Here is a 23,787-nt window from a genome sequence, read left to right on the forward strand (position 1 = left end):
GTTTGTAAAGCATTGGAAATTTTGTCAAATGTGAACAAGCCCCTAGGCTTTGGCTTAGTATTTGATAACGTTTTCATTAATGGTTCCAAAGTTTTTAAGCATTCTTACTTCTGCCATTCATAGGTTATCAGGACCTTCTTTTATACTAATCGACAAACATGCCAAGATTGGCTCACTCGAATTCGAATTGCCATTATGCGAGTGGGTTTGTTGGCTGGGCAGCCAGCTGTTACAGTTAGACATGGCTTTGACCTGCTTGCAGAGATGAAGAACAGCAGTGCACCTCAGGTAAGAGTTGTAGTAATTGTGTTGGAATACTCAAGACAGAGCTTTTACTGTCTTACAAACATTGGCTTCACAATCTTATTGTGTGTTTTTTGTTTTTTTTAGGGGGCAGAACTTGAGTTGTCAGTAATGATGGTAGTGGAGGCTCTGTGTGAACTTCAGTGTCCCGAAGCTATACAGGGGCTTACAGTGTGGTCATCTGCTGTTGCTGGCAAAACCCTTTCTTGGATAAATTCTGTAGCTCTGCAAGCCGATGGGAGGTGCGTTGTTTTGGCTTTGCTTAACCACTTCGGGCTGTGCACTTGTATATACCTTTTCTAAACCAGAGCAATTCTGTGATCATTTTGTTAATAAAGATTATTATCATTATTATTATAGGTACTCGTATAGCTCCTTTAACCACTTAAAGCGGAGTTCCACCCAAAAGTGGAACTTCCGCTTAATCCACTCCTCGCCCCCTTACATGCCACATGGTATGGCATGTAATTTTTGGGGGGGGGGGGGGGGGGGCTCAGGAGGAGTGGGACTTCCTGTCCCACTTCCACCGAGGGGCTGCTAAGGCGAATAGTAAGATCGCCTTTTGGCAGCCCCTCCCTGTAGGCGATCGCCTGGGACACGTGACAGGTCCCAGGCGATCGCCTGTCCAATCAGATTGTGCAGCGCCACTCGCGCATGCGCAGTGGGTGCCCGGCCGTGAAGCCGAAAGCTGTCACGGCCGAGTGCCCACACTTAGAATGAAAATGCCGGCCGGAGAGGGAGGGAGCGGAGCCCCGGCCGGCGCGTCGCTGGAACGTGGAGCAGGTAAGTGTATGTTTATTAAAAGCCAGCAGCTACACTTTTTGTAGCTGCTGACTTTTAATAAACAAAAAATGACTGGAACACCCCTTTAAGGACCCGCTCATGACTATATACGTCCTGTTATTTAAGATGGATATCTCGGTAACGGCAGCAGCTGCTGTAAACGATAACGGTGGTCTCCGTGGCGGATTCGCCGCAAGATCACGGTTATCGGCAGGGGGAGAGGGCTCCCGCTTACCGGAGCCGTCGGTAGCGGCGGAGGCGATCGGGTCCTGTCCCCTGCTCGGCTGGGATACGAGTGAGGGCAAGATGGCCCCCACCCATCCCCATAGCATAGCAGGGCGGAAGTGATGTCAAAACGTCACTCCCGCCCATGCTTCTTAAAGCAATATTTTCTTGTCATTTTTTCAAATGACAAATTTTTTTTTCTTCTTTTTTTTGCATTGAAGTCTAAATATGAGATCTGAGACAAAAAGTAATACAATGACCGCCATTTTATTCTCTAGGGTGTTAGAAAAAAATATATATTTTTGGTGGTTTTAAGTAATTTTCTAGCAAAAAAAAAAACGTTTTAGTCTTGTAAACGCCAAATCTGAAAAACAGCCAAGGTCCTTAAGTGGTTCATGTACGCAGCGCTTTACACTTATATTGTACATTCACATCAGTCGTTGCCCTCACGTAGCTTACAATCTAAGATCCCTAAGGCCCTTTTCAGACTGGGGCGGGAGCCGCGGTGGCGGTATAGCGCAGCTAAAAATAGCGGCGCTATACTGTCGGATTTGCCGCAGGAATCGGCCGCTAGCAGGGCGGTATTAAAACCCGCTAGTGGCCAATAAAGGGTCAATACCGCCCGCAATGTGCCTCTGCAAAGGCACATTGCGGGCGGTATTGCTGCGGTTCCCATTGTTTTAAATGTGAAGGAGCGGTATACACGCCGCTCCTCTCACCGCTCAAAAGATGCTGCTGACAGGAGATTTTTTTTTCTCTCCCACCAGCGCATCGCCTCAGTGTGAAAGCCCTCTGGCTTTCACATTGAGGTTGCTGGGCAGGAGTTCTTCAGGCGGTATAGCAGTGCTATTTTTAGCGTGAAAGGGGTCTTACTCTGTCATTCATACATACTAGGGTCAATTTAGACAGGACCCAATAAACCTACCAACATGTCTTTGGAAGGAAACCGGAGTACCTGGAGGAAACCCACGCAGGCACAGAGAATATGAAAACTACAGGCAGGTAGCGTCGCGTTTGGTATTCAAACCAATGACTCTAGTGCTGCTTTGCAGAAGTGCCAAGCACTTACAAGGTAATGCTATCTTTTGTTTTTTTCAGAAGAAATCAGGATTTCTTTTGACAATGTTTGCAAGAATTCGTTTTTCTATGCAATTTGGAGGCACAGAGCCGCAACTAAAAATAAATCCATTTTAATCGCATAAGACCTCGTATTCATAGTCCATGGACTATATACAGCTATTTTGAGGTGATTGGACATTCTGAGGGGAAAAAATTAAAGCTGCCCACTGAGCACACTAATAATGTTCATGTTCTTGGGTGATGGGCCTGTTCTCTGGAGAGGAACACAGGAGTTGAAACTTCCCATCCACATTCTGGAACTGAGAGCCCTCAGATTATTTCTACAACTCTGGACCTCGTCTGCAAGGTCACCCAGTCAGGCTGCCTATAATACCATCAGGAGACATTCATCAAGCATTATGTCATGACTTTATTCAAATCGACTGCTCAAACCTGAAGAAGGGGCGGTTTCCCACCCAAAATGCATTGACTTTCTTTGATGCTTTTAATTGTTAAATGTTCCAAAAGTCCGTCAAGTTAGATGTTGCTCCTTAGTTTACCTCCTAGAACTTGCCTAAAAGAAACCAGTCCTCATACTCGCCCTTTTGGAAACTCTCTTATGCCAGCTTTCTCGGCTGTCTACAGCCCCAGAATAGACAACTCACATGGCAGACTTCCAAAGTCATCAAAGCCAAGACCCGGGAGAGGTCATTAAACCAAGACATTTTTCTTTTCAATAGATTTTTTATTAACTTTTTTTGGTAAGATGCAGAGATACAGATTAAATGGTAGGCAAATGTAGCTCAAGCAAGTATATCAGAAAAAAAGGGGGTATAGCATGAACATCTCCACACTGGTTACGAAGACCAAACATACACAGAAAAGCTCAAGAATGGGATAACTGAGTCATACCATCAGATGGACTACTTGTAACCAAATATCCTCTTCCAGAGATCTTTCAAAATCTTTCAAAGGTGTGAAAAAACAGATGCAGACTTCTGGCCTCCAGGTTAGACCGCAAGCTGAACAAACTTCTAGCCAAGACCAGAGATCCTTTGACCTTCGTAGTGGATGCATTGGTGATTTCTTGGACTCACTTAAAGCTGGTTTATGATCCGATCCCTGACCCTTTTTGTATCTAGGAATTGCAATCTCCTGGCTTAAGCAAAAGATCCTCTGGTGGTTTTGAATCGGTACATCCTTATATATCCCTTTTTTTTTTTTTTTTTTTGTCTCTGAAACTTTTTCCTTGCCAGCTCCATAGTATAGACGTGACGGGCATTCTAAAAGGAGACCAAATATTTGTAAATAGGGCTACTAGGTATTACAAACCAAAGTGCAATTGGGGAGTATTGGTACTAATTGCAAACACAAAATAAAAAACCTATGTAACTATATTGCCATCGTGTTGTGCAGTCTTTTTTGTAGCAGGGCTGTCTGTACAGCGTATGCCAAGATGGTTATGACAGAAGTTTACTGATTTTTTTGTTTGGATAGAGGGGAGATAGGTGTTCTAATCCAACAGGTTTCTATTGCTCTGTGTGTCCCCATTAGGGAGAATCACCATCTGTATTTGTCCTGTCTCCATTTTCAATAATTTTAAAAGAAAATCTAATTTTGGGTTCTCTCCAGAAAAGTAATAGAAGGGATATCTTCCAATAGGGGCACTGGTACTGGTGACCTAGGGGGTCCCAAAGAGATTCCCTTCATTTTATAGGGATTTCCCCCTCAGTTCCTATTTTGGTTATGGGACAGAAATGGCAAAAATCAACCTTACAGGAGTTGTAACCCTCCATTTTTTCAAAATGAAGAAAAGTTTTGCTTACAGTTCTACTTTGAATATGTGGTTTGAACACAGAATACAGTTTTATTTGGTCAAATATCATAATGTTAAATGTTTTTGCGATTTTTTTTTTTTTTTGTTTGTTTTTATTGTTTCTAAGAACCAAAAGATTTTAAACATTTAAAATAAATCTTCTAATTTTGGTTGTAATTTATACCCTACTTTTTTTTTTTTAACAGGTTTGAGAAAGCTGCTGTGGAATACCAAGAACATTTATGTGCCATGACTGGGGTGGACTGCAGTACCCCTGGCTTTGATAAGATAGTTCTAAAATTGGCTAATTCCAGCAGCACCTCTGCCAGCCCCAAACATGCAAATGGTATGTTGAAAGATCTGTATTTATTCTGTAACACTCTTAACTATCTTTTAGGTCTTACAACAATCATGTTGCCCATAGACTTCATTAGACAGACTGTGTATATTGTATTTTTTTGTGTATGAACGTGGAATATCTTGTACAGGACATAAGAGTTCATTCTTATACCATGGTTATTTGCTGCTATGTTCAATTGACTGGAAGCTGACAAAAGCTTTTCTGCCCTATAGCTATGTACACTTTTGAGGCTCCAGTTTTGCTAGTGTCCATGGGCAATACACCAATTTATTTCTTTGACCGACCCTTCTATTAAAGTGGTTGTAAAGAACAAATTATAGCCCGCTCCTCTGTTTTAATCTCTGTATAATTGCTTTTTTTTTTGAATGCCTGTAAATACCTTACCTCTTTTTTATGGCCGGTCATGTGACCTTCAGCTCCTCTATTCCTCCGGCTTCTCCAATCTATGGGCTACAGAGTTGGGGGCTGAGTTTCCCCTCTGAAGTCAGCTGGGAAGGTCATGTGACTGCAGTGACCGGCCAGCAGAGATCAAAGATGAGGTATTTGTGAGCTTCTATTTACAAAGAACAATTACACAGTGTAGTATACTATGACAGTGGAGCTGGCTGCAGTTCGTAACTGGCAGTAAAAGTAAACAACGGCGGGGGGGCTGAGAGGGGGAGAGATACACCCACACAGGAGCTGGCAGGGAGAGAGGAGAGCAGCGGGATGACAGAGACACAAACTTACCACTGTAATCAGGGATCAGCAGCAATAATTACTGCGGTCAGCACACAGAGGGGACACAGGAACAGGCAGGCTCAGCCAGGTTTTTTTACAGCTAAGAAAGGGGCACATTAGACAGCACATGCACCGTGTGGTTTAATCTGCTATAAGGGAACAGGACCAGTGACAAGTCAGTAACTTGGCTACCCTGCCAATCCAGCAAAGTAACTACCACTGGGGGCCTAGAGTCTTTGTGGGCTAAGTAGGCTAGCAGCTTTCTCAGCCCCGCTCCCCCCCCCCTTTTTTTTTTCCAGACAATGCTTTTGTTTAGCCTTTTCTAAGTGTAGTTGGTCAACAAGACTGGTTTGAGATTTCAATGCAAAGCAGTCTTCGGAAGAAGGATTCACTGCAAAAGCATCAGCCGGTGGGTGGCGTGTTGTAGAATACATTTAGAAAGGAGACTTTCAGTCAGTTTATGCGCCTAAATAATATGGAGCGGGTGTGTAGTTTGAATGCTTCTCAAACCTATCCAGCCAAGGCTGTAGCACGGTTGGAGTGTAAAGTAAAATTGCCATTCACACTGAATGTCTTCCTGGTCAGGGCTGTCAGCCCAAAGGGATGTAAATGGTTGAGGCATAACCTGGGGGGGGGGGAGGGGTGCGCGCAAGAGTGTGTTACTTAGTAAGGGGCATGGTCTAAATGTATTCTGAAATATAATTCTGCTTCCTTGAGCAGAGGAAGCAGGATGTTGAACACCACTATAAAATCTATGTGGAACATAAATGTGTTGCCGAGAAACAAGAAAAACGATTGGGTGGTTGGATATTTGTGACGCCAAGTCTCCGTCAAGAGAAAATCTGTAAATAACATTGAGTTTACAGAGGGGGGCAAGAGGCGAGTGTAGACAGTCTAATGCTGGATCCAGGACAATATTGATATCCCTCAGCCAAATGGCAGGCGTGGCAGGATATTGAGCTATAAATAGAAAGCTGTCCCTGACCACCCCGGAACTGTAAGGGGGAGGAATATAACAGGCCAAAGTAGAGCTGCACGATTAATCGTCGCAATCTTTTTCCGTTGCGATTCTTGACACAGGGTTTCACGATCTTTGACGTGAAAATAATTTTCTCTCTGCACTTTGGTATGCAAAGAATTTCCTGTCTGCTCTGAGCCAAAAGTCAAAGTCGGGCAATCTGCTAAGTTTGGGCAGCCTGCCAAGTTTTGAAAACATTCTTTATGAGTGGAAAGTTAAGTCTAAACATTGTATCACATCAAAGGAATAAACTTCTGTTCGTAAATTAGGGAACATTTAACCACTTAAACACCAAACCTTTTTCCCACAGCTCTTCTCAAGTTAAAATCTTTATTTTATTTTTTTTTTGCTAGAAAATTACTTGGAACCCCCAAACATATATTTTTTTTGTAGAGACCCTAGAGAATAAAATGGCGGTTGTTGCAATATTTTATGTTGCACTGTATTTGCGCAGCAGTCTTTTTAAATGCAATTTTTTTGGAAAAAATTACTTTAATGAATTAAAAAAAAAACTAGCCAGTAAAGTTATCCCTTTGTATAAATGTAAAAGATTTTATGCCGTGAGAATCGTGAGAGAATCGTGATCTTCATTCTAAGCAAAAAAATCGTGATTCTCATTTTGGCCAGAATCGTGCAGTTCTGGCCAAAGGCAAGCAAGGCCTTCCATACAAATTTCCCCCGAGGATCTGAGCGTATCGATAAGATCTCAAATTGGACTGTTTTGGCAATTGGAACAGAAACTCCCCAGGAGAATGGGGTGGTAAGCCTAGCCTATCCAGGGGCGCTTGAGGGCAAGTTGAAGTTGGCCAGTAGTGTTTGTCTTAACTAGGACCACAATGTTGGGATTTGAGATAGTAAAAAAAAACAGTGTGGACCATAAGGGTAGTATAGGATAAGTAAGATCATAGACCATACAAGGCGCATCAGCTCGACTCCCAGGTCAGGTTCAAGTACCACAGTACAGAGTGCCATGCAAATAACCATACAATGATAAACTTAAAACCATACTGGAAAACATCCCACCCTGCTCTCTGCGCCCCAAACATGATGGGAGCATAATACCCAAAATATAGGTTGAACCGAGAACTAGGGAGGTCAGTCATGTTGCAATTGCGCCCAGATATCAGAACCCTGGAGTGTCAGTCTTGTATTGCTTTGTAGGAGAATCAGTAAAATTCACAGAAAAATATAAAACATAGAAAAAATTGTGGCAAAGTAAAACATACACCTCCACCGGATGATGCTGTGGGCATACCAAGATGTGCAGAGATGAATGGGTAATCCTCCTCAACTTCAGGGTTGATGGAGACAGTTACGCAGAAACAATGTTAACATAGGAACAGCAAATCTGTAAGGTGGCATCCATTGCGGTGGAAGAAAAGACCAACAGGGGAAAGGGCAGTGTACTCGCAAGATCCAGGGTGAGAAGTTGTCTTCAAGCAGGGCAGCGTCTCTTTGATCCAACCAGGTAGAGGCCAGTTCAGGATCTTCAAAGAAGTGCACCTGGTTGTCTCTCACTACACGAAGGAGAGCTGAAAACAGCATGGCATACTTAAAGTGATAAATTCAGAGACGCCGTTTGACATCAGTAAAGCGGAACATTGCTTTTGAACCTCTGCCGAGAAGTCGGAGAACACCGAAACTCAACCAATTTGGAAAAGGAATATTACCCCTGTTCCCAGGGGAGCCGTAGAACGCATTTGGTCTCTCTAATTCAGGAGCTTGGCTATGAAGGTACAGGGCGGTGCGCCCTCTGGGGTATTGTCGGGATGACATGCGGTGTGCACGTTTCACTACAACGATAGTGAAGACCACCCTATCAAAGGTGATGGTCAGGAGATTATTCAGGAAGGCAGGAAGGTAGCGGGGTCAGAGCCTTCTGGGAGGCCAATAAAGCGAAGGACGCAACGTCCAACTCGATTCTCCAGGTCATCTTGTTTCTGGGCGAGCTGTTGAATCTGGCGCTGCATAGCTTTCGAGGTGTGCTGCAGGAGGTGGAGGGGTATCTTCATCTCGACTCATCCTAGTCTCCGCTTTTGTACCTCAGTCTCTGTGCATTTCTTGTCTAATGAGGGATATGTCCACTTCAGCAGTCAGCTGTGGCAGGCTCCGAGGCACGTGCAGCAGTGGCGCCATATTTCTCCAGAGGATCCTGCTCCTGTCTCCTTTTATTTATCAAAGGAAAGCGTAGCAGTGGTGGTTTTCCGAGGCAGCGACATATGGAGGCGGTTGACGGCATTGGGTGCAGAATAGACTGCAGAATAGACTGGGAGCAGAGCTCAGCACATATGCATCCTACTTCATTGCCAACCAGGCCACGCCCTCGTAGATGATCATTGCGTTTTTCAAAGACTTTAGTAAAATCTTGCGTAGGGACCCTTATCCACTCAGCAGTGCATTTTCCCTTCTAAAAAAACTCTGTTCTAATTACTCTAGTTGGCAGTCTCCTGTAGCCTTGTCACTGTCTACCTCAGCTTGTGGTATCTGCCCGGTCTTCCATAGACCTAACATTAAATCTCTAATATGCGTGATCCTCTAACCTTAATAGCAACTGTCGTGTGGTGAGGTTTGACTTCTCATCTCTCCATACTTCGTAGTTTCTTAAATTGCTAAACTGGCCGCACCTTGTGGTGCGATTTATAATTGGGTCATTATCAAACCCTGAGCCTTCATGTACCAGGGTGCCTATAAGAACTTTTTGTCCCTAAAGAGTTCAATCTGACCATAGGCCCAAACACTGATTTGCTCTTGCGCTCTCGCGGTTTACACTACACCTCTCTTGCATTCTCCCCAGGCCTTGTAAGGCTCGGGACATCTGGCTATTGGAGTCTAATCTTAAGTGGTTAAACTTTCCTCATTTACACACATTCCTTTGATCTGAAGGACAAATTGTTACAATGTTTAGACTTGGTCCCACTGCTAAAGAATCGGCAAATACTTTGTCAAGTTCGCAACGGGAAAAAATTGCGATAACTATTGATCGCGCAGCTCTACTTTTAACCTAAACAGCCATGGTTTCTCTTGCTCCCCCGGTATTCATTATGGGGCAGCCTCCTTTTCTTATGCAACATAGGGACAGTGTCCTGGCTCTTTTCTTTCTTTCTTTCTTTCCCCAGGGCTCTTTTTTTATTGACTTAGAGAATGTCCTTCTCTCTTCCTAAATCCTGCCTTGAAGATTTGTTTATATTTGTCCTGTGGATTTAGAAGTCGCTCATGACTGCCTGCCATGTATTCTTTTGCCAACTGACTATTGCATTTTTCACAGGGCTGTCGGATTCCTTCCCTTCCACTCGCAACCTTTTTGTGGTTTTGCCTTTTCTTCAAGGCTTCTGCCCTCTGAACAATTTCTTTCTCATCTCCCTGCAACCACCCCCCCCCCAGGTGGTTTGGGTGCTTGGGTTCTTTACAGCATCTCTCATCCGTCCTTCTCAAGGGTCCGCAGGGCCACTACCCATTCTTCTGTTCACATTTTCAAAACCATTTTTACTTGATAGCTAGCTCTTTGAGCTTTTGATGACCACATCTTCCGCTACAAGGCGATTCTGATGTCTGTTCAGGTCTCTTTCTGTGGATCTGTTGCTGCAGCTCTGGCTGTTTTGTAGCCCACCCCTTGTTTTATAGTTTAGTTATGTCCTATGTTCTAAGAATCCACTCCTGTGGTCCTGTACTGTATGGTGAAAACTATAGTTAACTTTTGGCACACTATATGGCCACTGGTCTCTTTTCAAGCACATCACTTTCAGATGTATATCCTAGCATGTTTATTACTACTTTTCCAGTGTATTGTTTTTCATGTTTCTTGACCAAAGCTGGCAACATCTTGGCTCCTATCTGCTGGTTCCTCCTTGCAGAATACTTTTTGCCCTTTCCTCTGTGCATTTGCCATAATCTTTCACATGAGCAGTGGCCCCGCTGAGCACCGATTTTTCCACAAACTGTGACGAAGCAAGTCACATGGGGCGATTTATGAAAATCTCAGTGAATCTACAATCTCGCAACATTTCAATACAGCAAGTGCTGCTGATGGAGGCACGGCAACTGATGAATGGACTGACTGCACACCGAGCGTGCCGTCAAGGTGGACCAAAATGGGCACGAGCCAGTGACATCATTGAAGTAAACATTGGGCGATTTTCTCCTAAAGGGCGCAAGTTGGGACAATATGAGAAACACTGATATGTAAGGTAATTAAGACTGCTTTACATGAGGAAAACTATTCAATATACAGTAAGTTTACTACCGCTTTAAGATGAGAATTTACATATCTGTAAATTTAATGTTTGAGTGCAGTATGGGAGAACGATCCCTCCCTTCCTCTTTGATCTCTATACTGCTTGATAAAATACATTAGGCTCGTGGAGTTATATGGATATGTACAATGGGGACGATTCCCAGCAAAGCTTTTGCCAGTATCAATGGCCTCAAGGGTAGCCATATATAAATAACCATGGTCTAAAAACAAACTCCTGTGCCCTGCACTGTTCTCCAGAATATGAAAGTTGAAGGTACGTAAAAATTCCCGTTTTTGATTTTTGCTGTTGTCATGTTTGATGAAGAAACTAAAATATTGGTGATTTATAATTTACTAAAAAACTGAATGACTTTAACACACATTAATGGTTTGGTTCTATCCTCTTTATTAAAAACTAAGACAAACATGCCGATTGTGTTTTCCAGGGGATGTCCGTAAGACTGTTCTAACAAAGCCTAGTGACCCTGTGCCTGAAGTGATCAACTACTTGAGCAACAAGGCTTGTGAGTGCTACATTTCAATTGCTGATTGGGCAGCAGTCCAAGAGTGGCAAAATGGCATGCATGACCTGAAGAAAAGTGCAGTGGGCAGCTCTGTTAACCTGAAGACTGACTTCAACTATATAAAGTAAGTTCTTCGTGCACTGTTTTTTTTTTTTTTTTTCATACTTTTAAATGTAAAGCATATTTGAAAATAGTAGGTATGTACATGTTTTAGGGAGGTGTGTATGCATTTTTATATAATATATATATATTGCTCATAGGTTTGCATACCCGGGCAGAATTTGATTTCATGGCCATTTTTCAGAGAATATGAATAACACAAACTTTCACTCATGGTTGGCGTTTGGCTGAAGCAATTTATTATCAACTGTTTACCTTTTTTTTTTTTTTTTTTTTTTTTCATAATGGCAACAGAAACTACCCAAATGACCCTGATCAAAAGTTTACATACCCCAGTTGTTAATATCATGTATTGGCCCTTTTAACATCAATGACAGCGTGAAGTCTTTTGTGGATGAAGCACTTTATCTACTCAGATGATAAAGCTGCCCATTCCTCTTGGCAAAAAGCCTCCAGTTCCTGTAAATTCTTAGACTGTCTTGCATGAACTGCACGTTTTGAGATCTCCCCAGAGTGGCTCAATGATATTGAGGTCAGGAGATGGCCACTCCAGAACCTTCACTTTATTCTTCTGTAGCCAATGACAGGTTGACTGTGTTTTGAATCATTGTCATGTTGGAATGTCCAAGTATGTTCCAATGCGCAGCTTCCTGGCTGATGCAAATGTTCCTCCAGTATTTTTTGATAACATACTGCATTCATCTTGCCATCAATTTTGACCAAATTTCCTGTGCTTTTGTAGCTCACACATCCCCAAAACATCAGCGATCCAGTAACGCGCAGGCGGGGCTGAGTCCTGTCCTCGGCTGCTATGGACGCCGAATTCAGGAAAACTTGAGAGCATGCCCGCATGGTACCCCCTCTTGGAAGCGCTTCCCTGAGGGGGTTATCTGAGGCGGGGAGGAGCCGAGAGAGCCGCAGTGGGACCCCAGAAAACGCATTTCGGGCGGGGCCACTCTGTGCAAAAGGATTTCACAGGCAAGTCAAATATTTTTCCAACGTCTTTAGAGTCCATCTCCTTAAAATGATCATAGCCACTTTCTAAAGATGAGTGACGGTGGCAAAAAATAAATACTTTTTTTTGCATTTAAATATACATACATGAATAGAATTTTTTTTTTTTCATATCAGAGTTTAGGATTCCTTTTAGCTGCCATGGACATGTCCTGTCCTATTCTACATGACAGTTGGAGTTAAAACAAGCTCACTGCTGTTTTAAAATATAAGCTTTCGACTTTGACTTCAGCCTACAAAAAAAAAGCTTATTTGTAAATGTACTTATGCAAGGGGGTTTACTATAGACTTAATCTGTCAGTTTTTTGACAGATGCATAGAAAAATCAACTCTTACAGTTGATTTATAGCGGTTGACAGTCTAGCAGTACGGTGACCAAACATGTTGTAGTGTGATTGTCCTATAAATGTTGCAATACATTACTGCACATGGAAGACATTTTATTTTAATCCGCCAGGTGGGACCTACTCTTCAAGCTAATAAAGAATACAAATATTTTGTAGTGCCTGAACTTTAACCTTGTGTTTTTTCTTTGTTTTCACAGGGCTTTGAGCAGTTTTGAATTTGGTGAATTTCATGAATGTGCAGAGCAGCTAGAGTTGCTTCCTGGAGAAAATTTAAATCTAATAAATGGTGGCTCAAAGGAAAAAATAGGTACTCCAAGCACTCAATAAGTATTACACCATCTTTCTTCAATGCGTATTTACAACCAATATTGCTCTAATTTTAAATGTTGATTTTTATTTATTTTTCCCTTTTTAAACCATAAAGCCGCATGCACAAAGGAAGTTTTTTCTAATCTTCTAGAAGTCTTTCCTCCTGGGAGCAGTGTTTTGGCAGAAAAAACGCCTGACGCTTGTAAAAGTGTGCAACTCATTTAAGCACATTTTATAGGCATCAAGAGCTTGGACGTTCATTTTATTGGCCAAAATGTATTCTGGGCATTGAAATGAATACACAATAGGCGTGTTTAGTGCTTGAGCGTTAACGCGCGTTTAGATGGGCCAAAACTCTGGGCGCAGTGAGTTGTCTTTACTGCCTCTAAACTTGCCTGTGTGCATGGGACACTAAAGGTACACAATCAAAGCTTAAAAATGTATTGGGTTATATAATGGGGAACACTTCTTTCTCCGTCTCTTCCAAAAGTGTGTTTGGCTTTTGCTTTTACACCCATGAACTTTCTGCTCGAATTTGTCAAAACAAAAAAACTATTCATTCTAGTGCATTAAAAAGAACAACTTATAGCTTACAGTGTGCATGAGGACATAATGAGTGCATGTTGGCACTGCAAATCTGCTCTGCCAGAGAGGAACAAGCAATTTTAACCCAACGATAAAAGAAACACAAAAGAACAGTACTAATACAGTAACCATATTTAAATCATCCAGTAATTGAATGTCCATTTCTAAAATATCCTAGCCAAGAAGGCATTTATAGACTGCAGGATGAAGATGTCAAATTGGTAAGAAGCGATTCAGTTCGCATGCGCCGCGCTTTATAAGTTTTTCATTCATTCAAACCACACTTATCTACGTGACATTTAAAGAAAATTTTGAGGCAATCAAATTTATTAAAAATCAATTACTAAACGTTTTTTATTGAATGCAAAGTTTTTCCCATTAAACAATAACATTTCTTGCTTGGAAGTTAAATCGGGATCACTGGTTAAGAGTAAATCAGCCTCCTTCCCTCCCTCTGTGGCCTGTGGTTATGGCTTACGGTTTGGGGAACAGCTGTATTATGAATCTGCTTTCTAATGACAGCCCAACAATGCCCCCTGCTCTATGGCTGGTGAGCTCACCCAACTGGGTATGCAGAACACACCTATAGACCACCTAGTGCTTACAGGTGTGTGCTGCATTCCCAGTTGTGCGAGATTGGTAGACACATAAAGCTCGCCAGCCATAAAGCGAGGACATCGGTGAGCTGTCATTCTATAGATGATTTCAAAGCTGAACAGCCCATCCGCAGGCCACAAAGCGAGAGAAGGGCTTACTGTTAACCAATGACCCTTGTTTGTACGAATTCTGATTTGTTTTATGCTAAAGACGTTGCATTCAGGGAAATTGTTTGATTGCTTATTGCGTCATTAGATCACCATTTGGCCTCAAATGTCATGCTTAGAGCTGGGATTGACTAATTGATTTGACATCTATTATCCTGCATTCTCTGAATGCCTTCTTGGATATATTTTAGAATTGAACATTTAAATGCTCGATTTGGGCATAGTTTATGTGCTAGTACTTCATTTTGTGTGTTCTTATGGTCTGCTCTTATTTTTACTTGCATATAAATGAGCTTGACTATATCTGCATAGTCTGGCTCTCCCCGATGTCAGACTTTGAGGCCCTTGTATTCTGCCTGTAAAAACGATTCCCTCCTTTTCTTGGTCTCCTTAACACAACCAGTATAGTATAGAATTTATATTTAATACAGCTTGTGTGCTGTGTGAGTGGCATGTGGAAATATGTAAAATGCATGACATTGTTATACTGTAATGGGGGGGAAAAAAATCTGTTCCTTTTTGTTTTTTAGACATGAAGAAACTGCTTTCAAATATGCTCAGCCCAGACCCTAGAGAACTTCAAAAGTGTATAGAGGTTCAGTTGCTAAGAAGTTCCGTGTGCCTCAGCCTAGCTTTAAATGATGCAGACCAAGAACAGAAGTGGCAAGCAGTCTCAGAGTGAGTAGATTTTTAAAAATCTTCCTTTTAATTGAGTCACTGAGCAGGAGCTTATTTGCCAGTGCCTGTGATTATTTTTTTTAACATGATTTTGCTTGGAAACCTTACATGCTAGACACAGCTACCACCATGGGCACCTTCTCTGTAACCCTTACCCACTCTGTGAATCCTAAGTTTTTTGCTTTTTTTTTTAATATCTTCAATCAACTCTTGCAGTCTATTCGGATCAGTGCAACCTCTGTAAAACTTTGGGAGCCGTTCCCAGCCTCATGTTGTGTGGAAGGCATGTATTGTTGATTCGGACCCTGGATGTTGCATAGGCACGCACTTTGGGCAATGTGTTGTCAGATGTGGGGTGCTATACAGGTCCAGGACTGTGGTCCATCGCTATGTGAACATTCGCTCTGCTGAAGACCCACACAGCACTTAACCTTGGAGCGACAATGCATTTTTACATTAAAATGGGACATAACACTGATCTCTGCATCCTGTTCTTTCACTATTTCAGGCACTCTGCATTCAACCTACCTATTAAAATAGAAGGGGTGAGGGGGAAAGATGTTTACCGCCTTTTTCTTCTTTAACAGCATATTCTTAATTGCAGAAGTCTCAGCAGACACTTGAAGCAAACGGCACGCATAGCAATGGGGCCACTGAGGCTATCGACTCTTACATTATCGCAGTGTTTGCCTGTACTGGGAACATTACAACTATACTGCTCATCATCTCTTGAGAGTACAGTGTCCAGCAAGCTTACATCTGAGGTAAATCTGCTTTCTATAATTTCCTTGCTTTGTTTTCCTGAAGCCGACCATAGATGGATAGAATTTTCATATGAAAATTGTTAAAAGTTTGACTGGCATTCTAAATATTTTGCTTGCTGTTAACATTATTTTTGTAATATATGGGCTTTACAGAGCGAAAACTACATACACTCTTAGAAATGTGTTCATTTGAGAAATGTAATCCCTCAGTTCTTGGGTCTGCTCTTAGAGCTTTGCCCCCAGTACTCACTGAAGCACTAGACTGGTGGAGGGTGCGAGGACTGCTGGAACGGTTGGCTCGGGCTCTCGGCAACATGCTGAGAGTCCGAGTCGGCTGCAAGTCAGGTATATATGGCGGATCCTGACATTAATGTCGAGATTCTTTCAGAGCCTGGACTGGCTCTGCAATGTCAGCCGACAGACTTTAGCCCGCTGTCGACTGAATCTGGATCACAGGAGTGCAGAACTAATTGCACTCCTGTGACCCACAAGAGAAGCCATACTTTTTTCCTTTAAAACTGTTCAAGCCATTCCTGACTAAGGTGTGTTCTTTACAGCTAAAAGGTAGATTAGTGTCAAGAACCTGAAGTCTTATATTTTGACTCTTCCGACAAACTCTTCAACTCCTTTACAGTAGAAAGTATTAACCGTTTCACTAATGTATCTCCCAAGAGATTTCACCTGTAAAGTTTGTATGAAGGCTTTGGTTAGGTTGCGATTTTATGTAGTACATTGGGTTTTTCCTGATTAATCTTTTACATTGATGGCTGTTCATATTATACTAATCCTGAGCCTTTGTGGCAAATGGAGTATTTGGTCTGTGTCTCTTGATGTGTGACTACTAATATTGCAGCAAACACAAATGGTGTACATCACAGGACACGGAGGAGTTCAAATCCACGATTAATAAGGTTGTGCTGCCATCTTCAGATGAATGGACACTAGGGGCGAAAAAAAAAAATCCCTGCCCAGGCGTGTCACCTCACAGCTCAGTTAAGCCTTAGTTTTTAGCCAATGGCATTAGGTTATGTATGTGCCTCCTTGTGTCTCTCTGAAGATTTTTCATGGGCTTTTATTTCCTACAAATCCTGGCCTGTTCTGAACACCCTTGGAGGGGCAGAGGTGAACCACTAAGGCCAACAGGCAAAGAGGAATGTACATCCAACTGCAGTAAGCGTTCTCCTGGGTGCTGCTTACCAGGTAAACTTTCCTGCAGGGTGCTTTACAGGTCCAAGGCAGTGATCCCTCTGGAGTCAAGTCCCAGTAGGCTCTGCAGCGAGCGTCTGCAGTGATTGGTGACGTTTGGCCTTGTTGGCCCTTCTGTATGGTCACTGGGCTAGGAGGAGCAGGGTTGCAGTCTTTCCCCTGGGGGGCATTCTTCTGGGCTTTGTGTAGCTGGGGATTGCAATCTTTTCCCGTGCGCTTAATTGAGGGCAAACTCAAAGTTGCGGCACAGTGACTCCAGTGCACATGCGCAGGGGTAATGTTGTCATTCAAATGGCCAGAGCCTGCAAACCCAGAAGGAAGTCCAGGTTAAGAGAGAAGCCCTAAAAGCGCACCACAGGAGGGGGATCTGTTTTGCAGAGAAGTCGTTCATAAAGTGCCACTAATTGGTTTATTGTGGGAAACGGGTCCCATCCCTTTGTTTCTGCTCATTCTCTTGACATTGTTTGCCACAAACAGACATTCTGGGTAGAGGAGAGGTTATTTTGGGGCTGGACTACAATTTGCCAGGGGCAATATAACCTTACGGTATTTTAATGGACTACAAGTAAAGAATTTAACTCTGAGTGCAAAAATTCTATTATGCATAATTCTCTACGAATAGACAAGACTGCAGTGAAAGCATCATTGTGAGGATTTGTATCTGTTCTAATATGCCATGCATAACCTGGGCTGCAATCAGTATAACTATGTTGTATTTATGTTCTCTCACAGGACTGTCTGATCCCTCTGTTCAGTGAAGCTTTGCGCTCATGTAAACGGCATGATGTCAGACCATGGATACATGCTTTAAGATACACAGCTTTTCAAAACCAACTTGCAGAAAGATTCAAAGGTAGGTAGTTTTACTGGTTGCTAGACTTCAGGAATGCTTTTCCTTTTTCTTTAAGATATCATTGTGAAAAGACATCCTTGCACTGCGTGATTTTTTTTTTTTTTTTTTTTTTTTAGCTAGAGAAATGTGATGAACTAATTTTAGCACTTGTCCCCTTGTAACGCCATCTACACTCTGAGTCCTTTTTTACTACTGCCTTTAAATGTATTGAACAGTTTTTCCCTTAGAGAAATCTCTCAACTGGTTTTTCTTTATCGTACATCACGGGACACAGAGCGGCATTCATTACTATATGGGTTATATGGAGTACCTTCAGGTGTAGACACTGGCAATCTCAAACAGGAAATGCCCCTCCCTATATAACCCCCTCCCATAGGAGGAGTACCTCAGTTTTTCCGCCAGTGTCTTAGGTGTTAGTCATGGTTTAGCTTGCCTCCACATCCTTGGGATTAGGTGAGCTAACCGGTTCTGTCCAAAAAAGCCTCAGCGCTAAAGTGGTCAGTAACCGGACCCCAAACCCTTGGGGTATAGCCCATAATGCTTTTCTTTTTAGAGAGCTGGACCCTGGGCCCAGAACTTAGAAACCTTTGGGTGCCTAATGTTTCTGTTGCCAGAGTGCTATATGGGCCCAGGACAGTGGATCCTTCATAGGAACCCAGGGCCTGAAGGTCTAGACATCCCCACCGAGATGGGGGAAGATTGGGCCTCTTGCTTGGCAAAGTCCTGCGGCATGGAGCAGGTAAGTGAGGGGAAAACTTGCGGAACTTGGTTCTTAGCAGGTTTTTTCTGGGGGGTCACAGGGGACATGCCTAAAGTTATGCACTGCATCTGGCAAACTAGTCACATATCATAAAGATAGGATGGCTCTATATGTATTATTCCCCATAAGATGTGACCTCCCTTGTAGTGTTGGAAAAGCATTGAGTGGGGCCTGTGTGATATAAAAGTATATGTGTGTGTCAGAGAGCTGTGCTTACCTGCAAGCCTCCAGGCGATGCTCCATTCAGTCTTCCTCCTCACGGCCTGCAAAGCAGGCAAAACGCCGACCTCTGGAGCAGAGAGGTCCCTTCCTCCCAACCCCACCCCCCCCCTGTCGGGAGGGGCATTTCCTGTTTGAGATTGCTGGGGGGGAAGGGCGGGTCAGTGGCTTAAGGAAGGGGCGGCCCTTCCTTGTTTGTTCCATATAGCTCATTCAATACTTTGGAACTGAGGAGGAAAGACCAGAACGGCAAGCACGGGGCGCCGAGGACACACAGTGGCCAGAAAGAATATTGCAGTCTTCAGAAAGACTGTTTTCAAGCCTAGAAATAGGCTGTTTCTTTTCCATCTCATAGTTTTTCTTGCAATACTACTCAGGGGGACAGAATGTTTTTTCTTTCCTAGATTTGAAAAAAAAAAAGATTTTTTTTTTGAAAAAAAAAAAAAAAAAAGTGTCATCTAGGGGAGAGGAAGCATTTTTTATCCCCCAAACAGGTGTTTGGGGCATTTAACTATTTATAAGTCCCAGGTACCAATAAGTAGCAGGTGTACCTCGGTATTGTACCATGGCATCAAAAAACAAGGGTACAAGAGGTGGGGATTCCCCCAGAGAGTCTGAGGTCTCGGACAATGCTATGCCGCTGCTTTCCCCACAGGGAGCCTTGGGGCCATCGGGATCTGGGGCTGGAGCTGACGCGGGTCAGTCCAACCCTAAGATGGTCACGGAGGAGGTATTACTCACCTCTTTAAAAGAGATGCAGAAAAGCATGGGTAAAATGATAGCCGCAGCTATGCGGGGCAGTAAGCGGAATAGATCTCCGTCGCCCGAGCGCGGACCCTCAGAAGAGGAGGTCCTTTCCTCAGGGGAATTGGACGACCTCTTGGACAAGGACCAAGTAGGTTCAGGGATCGAAGATCCGGATACAGAGGAGTCTGGGGCAGTCTCCCTGAGGGAGAGCTGGTGGATTCAAGGATTGTCGGACTTGGTCCATAGGGCATTCAACTTGCCAGTACCAGATCTCCAGGTATCGACGGTTTCAGCTTTGGGCTCACTGAGGGCGCCTCAAAGCAATGCTGTGTTTCCGATCCATCCTCTATTAGAGGGAGTTTTGTTCCAAGATTGGAACAAGCCAGATAAGATCTTCTTACCACCTAAGAAGTTCTCTGTCCTATATCCTATGGAAGAAAAATTTTCCAAAAGATGGGCTACTCCTGCAGTGGAAGCAGCCATCACATGTGTTAACAAATCGTTAACATGCCCTGTAGAAAACATACAGGTGTTCAAGGATCCAGTTGATAAGCGCTTGGAAGCACTACTTAAGAACTCCTTCACTACTGCAGGGGCAGTAGTACAGCCAGCTGTGGCTGCGATTGGGGTCGCTCAAGCATTATCGGATCAATTTAAGCAGATGCTTAAACTTATTCCTGCCCAGCAGGCAGAAGAATTTTCGGATGTCCCTAAGGCCATATGTTTTACGGTAGACGCAATCAAGGATTCTATCCAGCAAGCGTCACGTTTATCGTTATCCCTTATCCATATGAGAAGACTCTTATGGTTAAAAAGCTGGGAGGCTGAGCCCCCATGCAAGAAGCTCCTGGTAGGGTTCCCCTTCCATGGAGGACGACTCTTCGGAGAAGACCTAGATAAATACATTCAGACCATTTCAAACGGCAAGAGTACTCTCTTGCCAACTAAGAAGAAGGTTTAGGGGCCTGCGTTTAAACGACAGTATTCCCCTGGGCAGGGGCCCTCTAATGCCAAGCAGTATCGACGGCCTCCTGCAAAAGCAAACTTCGGCTTCAACAGCAAATCACAAGGACAGGCTGTTAGAGGCAAAAGGCAGTGGTTTCGCAAACCAGCAAAACCAGCCCCCAAGCCAACCTTATGAAGGGGCGCCCCCACCCACGAAGGTGGGGGGAAGGCTGCGACTCTTTTCAGAGATTTGGGAAGCCAGCATTCCCGACGAGTGGGTACGGTCTTCCGTGGCCACAGGCTACAAATTAGATTTCCTAAGGTTTCCTCCTCCTCATTTCCAGGAGTCGAGGATTCCAAACGATCCGCCTCGGATTCCGGCCAGTCCTGGAACAGGGGCTGGGTTTCTACTCCAACCTATTCATCATCCCCAATGGAGATGTCAGGCCAATTTTGGACCTAAAGATGGTAAATGCATATCTAAAGATCCGCTCATTTCGGATGGAATCCGTGCGGTCAGCAGCTGCCACACTCCAGAAGGACGACTTCATGGCGTCCATAGACATAAAGGATGCCTACCTTCATGTTCCAATTTATCAGCCACATCAAAGATATCTACGCTTCATGGTGGCTTCGCGTCACTTCCAATTCGTGGCGCTTCCCTTCGGGTTGGCTACGGCCCCCCGGGTGTTCACGAAGGTCCTAGCTCCGATCCTAGCCAAGCTAAGGATCCAAGGGGTCACGATCCTAGCATACCTGGACGACCTCCTAGTCATAGACCACTCGTCTCCCGGCTTGGAGCGAGCAGTGGCCCTCACGGTCCAATACCTCGAGAGGTTCGGCTGGGTCCTAAATCGAGAAAAGTCAGCTTTCCAGCCCACAAGGCAGTTGGAATATCTCGGCATGAGATTAGACACAGAACAACAAGGAGTGTTCCTACCTCTGAGGAAGGTAAAAGCCATCAAGGAATTAATCCTACTGGTTCTAAGCAAGAAAGAACCGACTATTCGCCTATGTATGAGGTTACTAGGCAAGATGGTGGCCACGTTCGAGGCGGTACCATACGCCCAGAGCCACACTCGCATCCTACAGGCAGCCATCCTGTCAGCATGGAGCAGAAGGCCACAGGCCTTGGATATCCCGTTGCCGCTCTTATCAAGAGTCCGACAAAGTCTGTGTTGGTGGTTAGACCCTCAGAATCTACTGAAGGGGAAGTCTTTCAGCCCAGTGGCTTGGAAGATAGTGACCACAGACGCCAGCCTGACGGGCTGGGGAGCAATTTTGGATGGTTGCACTCGCCAAGGTACTTGGGCAAAGCCAGAGAAGCAGTTGCCCATCAACATCTTGGAGCTCAGAGCTGCTCGACTAGCCCTCAGGGCTTGGACGTCAAAATTGCAGGGGTTCCCGGTGAGAATTCAATCAGACAATGCCACGGCCGTGGCATACATAAATCACCAAGGGGGAACCAGGAGTCAAGCCGCTCAGAGAGAGGTGAGCTTGATTCTCCTATGGGCAGAGGCGCATGTGCCCTGCATATCGGCAATATTCATTCCAGGAGTGGACAACTTTCAGGCGGACTTCTTAAGCCGCCAGACTCTATGGCCGGGGGAATGGTCTCTGCATCCACAAGTCTTTCAAGCACTCTGCCAAAGATGGGGAGTGCCGGACGTGGATATCATGGCATCGAGACTCAACAAGAAACTAGACAGGTTCATATCCCGCTCAAGGGATCCGATGGCCTGCGGAACCGATGCGTTGGTTTGCCCTTGGCATCAGTTCAAACTTCTTTATGCGTTTCCCCCGCTCCAGTTACTACCCCGCCTGCTGCGCAGGATCCGGGTGGAACACATACCAGTCATCCTGGTAGCTCCAGCATGGCCCAGAAGGGCATGGTACTCACTCATCCTAAAGATGGTAGTGGGAGACCCTTGGACTCTTCCTCTACGGCCAGACCTGCTATCGCAAGGTCCGATCCTCCACCCTGCCTTACGGCATCTAAATTTGACGGCCTGGAAGCTGAATCCCTGATTCTCAGGGGTAGAGGTCTGTCTCAGAAAGTAGTCTCTACCCTAATCAGAGCCAGGAAACCGGTCTCTAGGGTGATTTATTACAGGGTCTGGAAGGCCTATGTAGGCTGGTGTGAGTCCAAGCGATGGCTTTTCTCGCAAATTTACCATCGATAGAGTATTAAGTTTTCTCCAGCTAGGAGTGGATAAAGGATTGGCATTAAGCACAATCAAAGGACAGATTTCTGCTCTGTCAGTGTGGTTTCAGCGGCCGCTGGCCACCCACTCGCTGGTTAAGACCTTCCTTCAAGGGGTCTTACGTATTAGACCTCCAGTTAAATCCCCGCTTTGTCCGTGGGATTTAAATCTTGTTCTGTCAAGTTTACAGAAACAACCGTTTGAGCCGTTGGCTGAAATTCCTTTGGTTCTACTGACAAGGAAGTTAGTATTTTTGGTTGCCATAGTTTCCGCAAGAAGAGTTTCGGAGCTAGCGGCCTTATCCTGTAAGGAACCATATCTTGTTTTTCATAAGGACAGGGTCGTTCTCCGCCCTCATCCTTCCTTCCTACCGAAGGTCATATCCAGTTTTCATTTGAACCAGGATTTGGTATTACCATCCTTCTTCCCTAAACCTACTTCCAGAAAGGAAGGGTTGCTGCATACCTTGGATATTGTCAGGGCCATGAAGGCCTATCTTAAAGCTACAAAGAAGATCCGGAAAACAGATGTGCTGTTCATTCTACCGGATGGGCCCAAGAAGGGGCAGGCAGCTGCAAAGTCCACCATTTCTAGGTGGATTAAGCAATTAATCACTCAGGCCTACGGCTTGAAAGGGTTGCCTCCTCCAGTATCATTAAAGGCTCATTCTACTAGAGCCATGGGCGCCTCCTGGGCAGCACACCACCAGATCTCTATGGCTCAAGTTTGCAAGGCGGCAACCTGGTCTTCTGTCCACACGTTTACAAAATTCTACAAGTTGGACGTAAGAAGGAATTCTGATACAGCCTTTGGGCAGGCAGTGCTGCAGGCTGCAGTTTGAGACCCTCGGATTCCGGGGGCTCCTCTTTTTTGAGTTAAATTTAAAATTTAAAATTATTTTTCTCAACTAAGTTGGATTTATTATGATTTGAGTATATCTCTAAATTAAATCCTTTTGTCTTGGAGATGTTCTCCCTCCCCTCATTGTAAGCATTGCTTTGGGACATCCCATATAGTAATGAATGCCGCTCTGTGTCCCGTGATGTACGATAAAGAAAAAGAGATTTTTAATACAGCTTACCTGTAAAATCTTTTTCTTGGAGTACATCACGGGACACAGAGCTCCCACCCCTCTTTTTTGAGGACCATTTTGGGAGGCATACTGCTTGCTACAAAACTGAGGTACTCCTCCTATGGGAGGGGGTTATATAGGGAGGGGCATTTCCTGTTTG

General features: G+C 44.2%; 1 protein-coding gene across 2 annotated transcripts in view; it reads left to right on the plus strand.

Moving 5' to 3' along the window:
* SMG1 (SMG1 nonsense mediated mRNA decay associated PI3K related kinase) overlaps positions 1–23,787 on the plus strand; it is a 233,206-nt gene that overhangs the window by 92,997 nt on the left and 116,422 nt on the right. For both annotated transcript variants that reach the window (XM_040356901.1, XM_040356902.1), the window contains exons 22-29: positions 124–288; positions 391–545; positions 4,393–4,532; positions 10,963–11,164; positions 12,719–12,828; positions 14,710–14,857; positions 15,462–15,621; positions 17,560–17,680. In XM_040356901.1, the coding sequence (XP_040212835.1) occupies positions 124–288; positions 391–545; positions 4,393–4,532; positions 10,963–11,164; positions 12,719–12,828; positions 14,710–14,857; positions 15,462–15,621; positions 17,560–17,680 (1,201 nt within the window). The remainder of the gene's footprint in view (positions 1–123; positions 289–390; positions 546–4,392; positions 4,533–10,962; positions 11,165–12,718; positions 12,829–14,709; positions 14,858–15,461; positions 15,622–17,559; positions 17,681–23,787) is intronic.

The sequence above is a fragment of the Rana temporaria genome, chromosome 6, assembly GCF_905171775.1.
Source record: "Rana temporaria chromosome 6, aRanTem1.1, whole genome shotgun sequence".
NCBI lineage: Eukaryota > Metazoa > Chordata > Amphibia > Anura > Ranidae > Rana > Rana temporaria.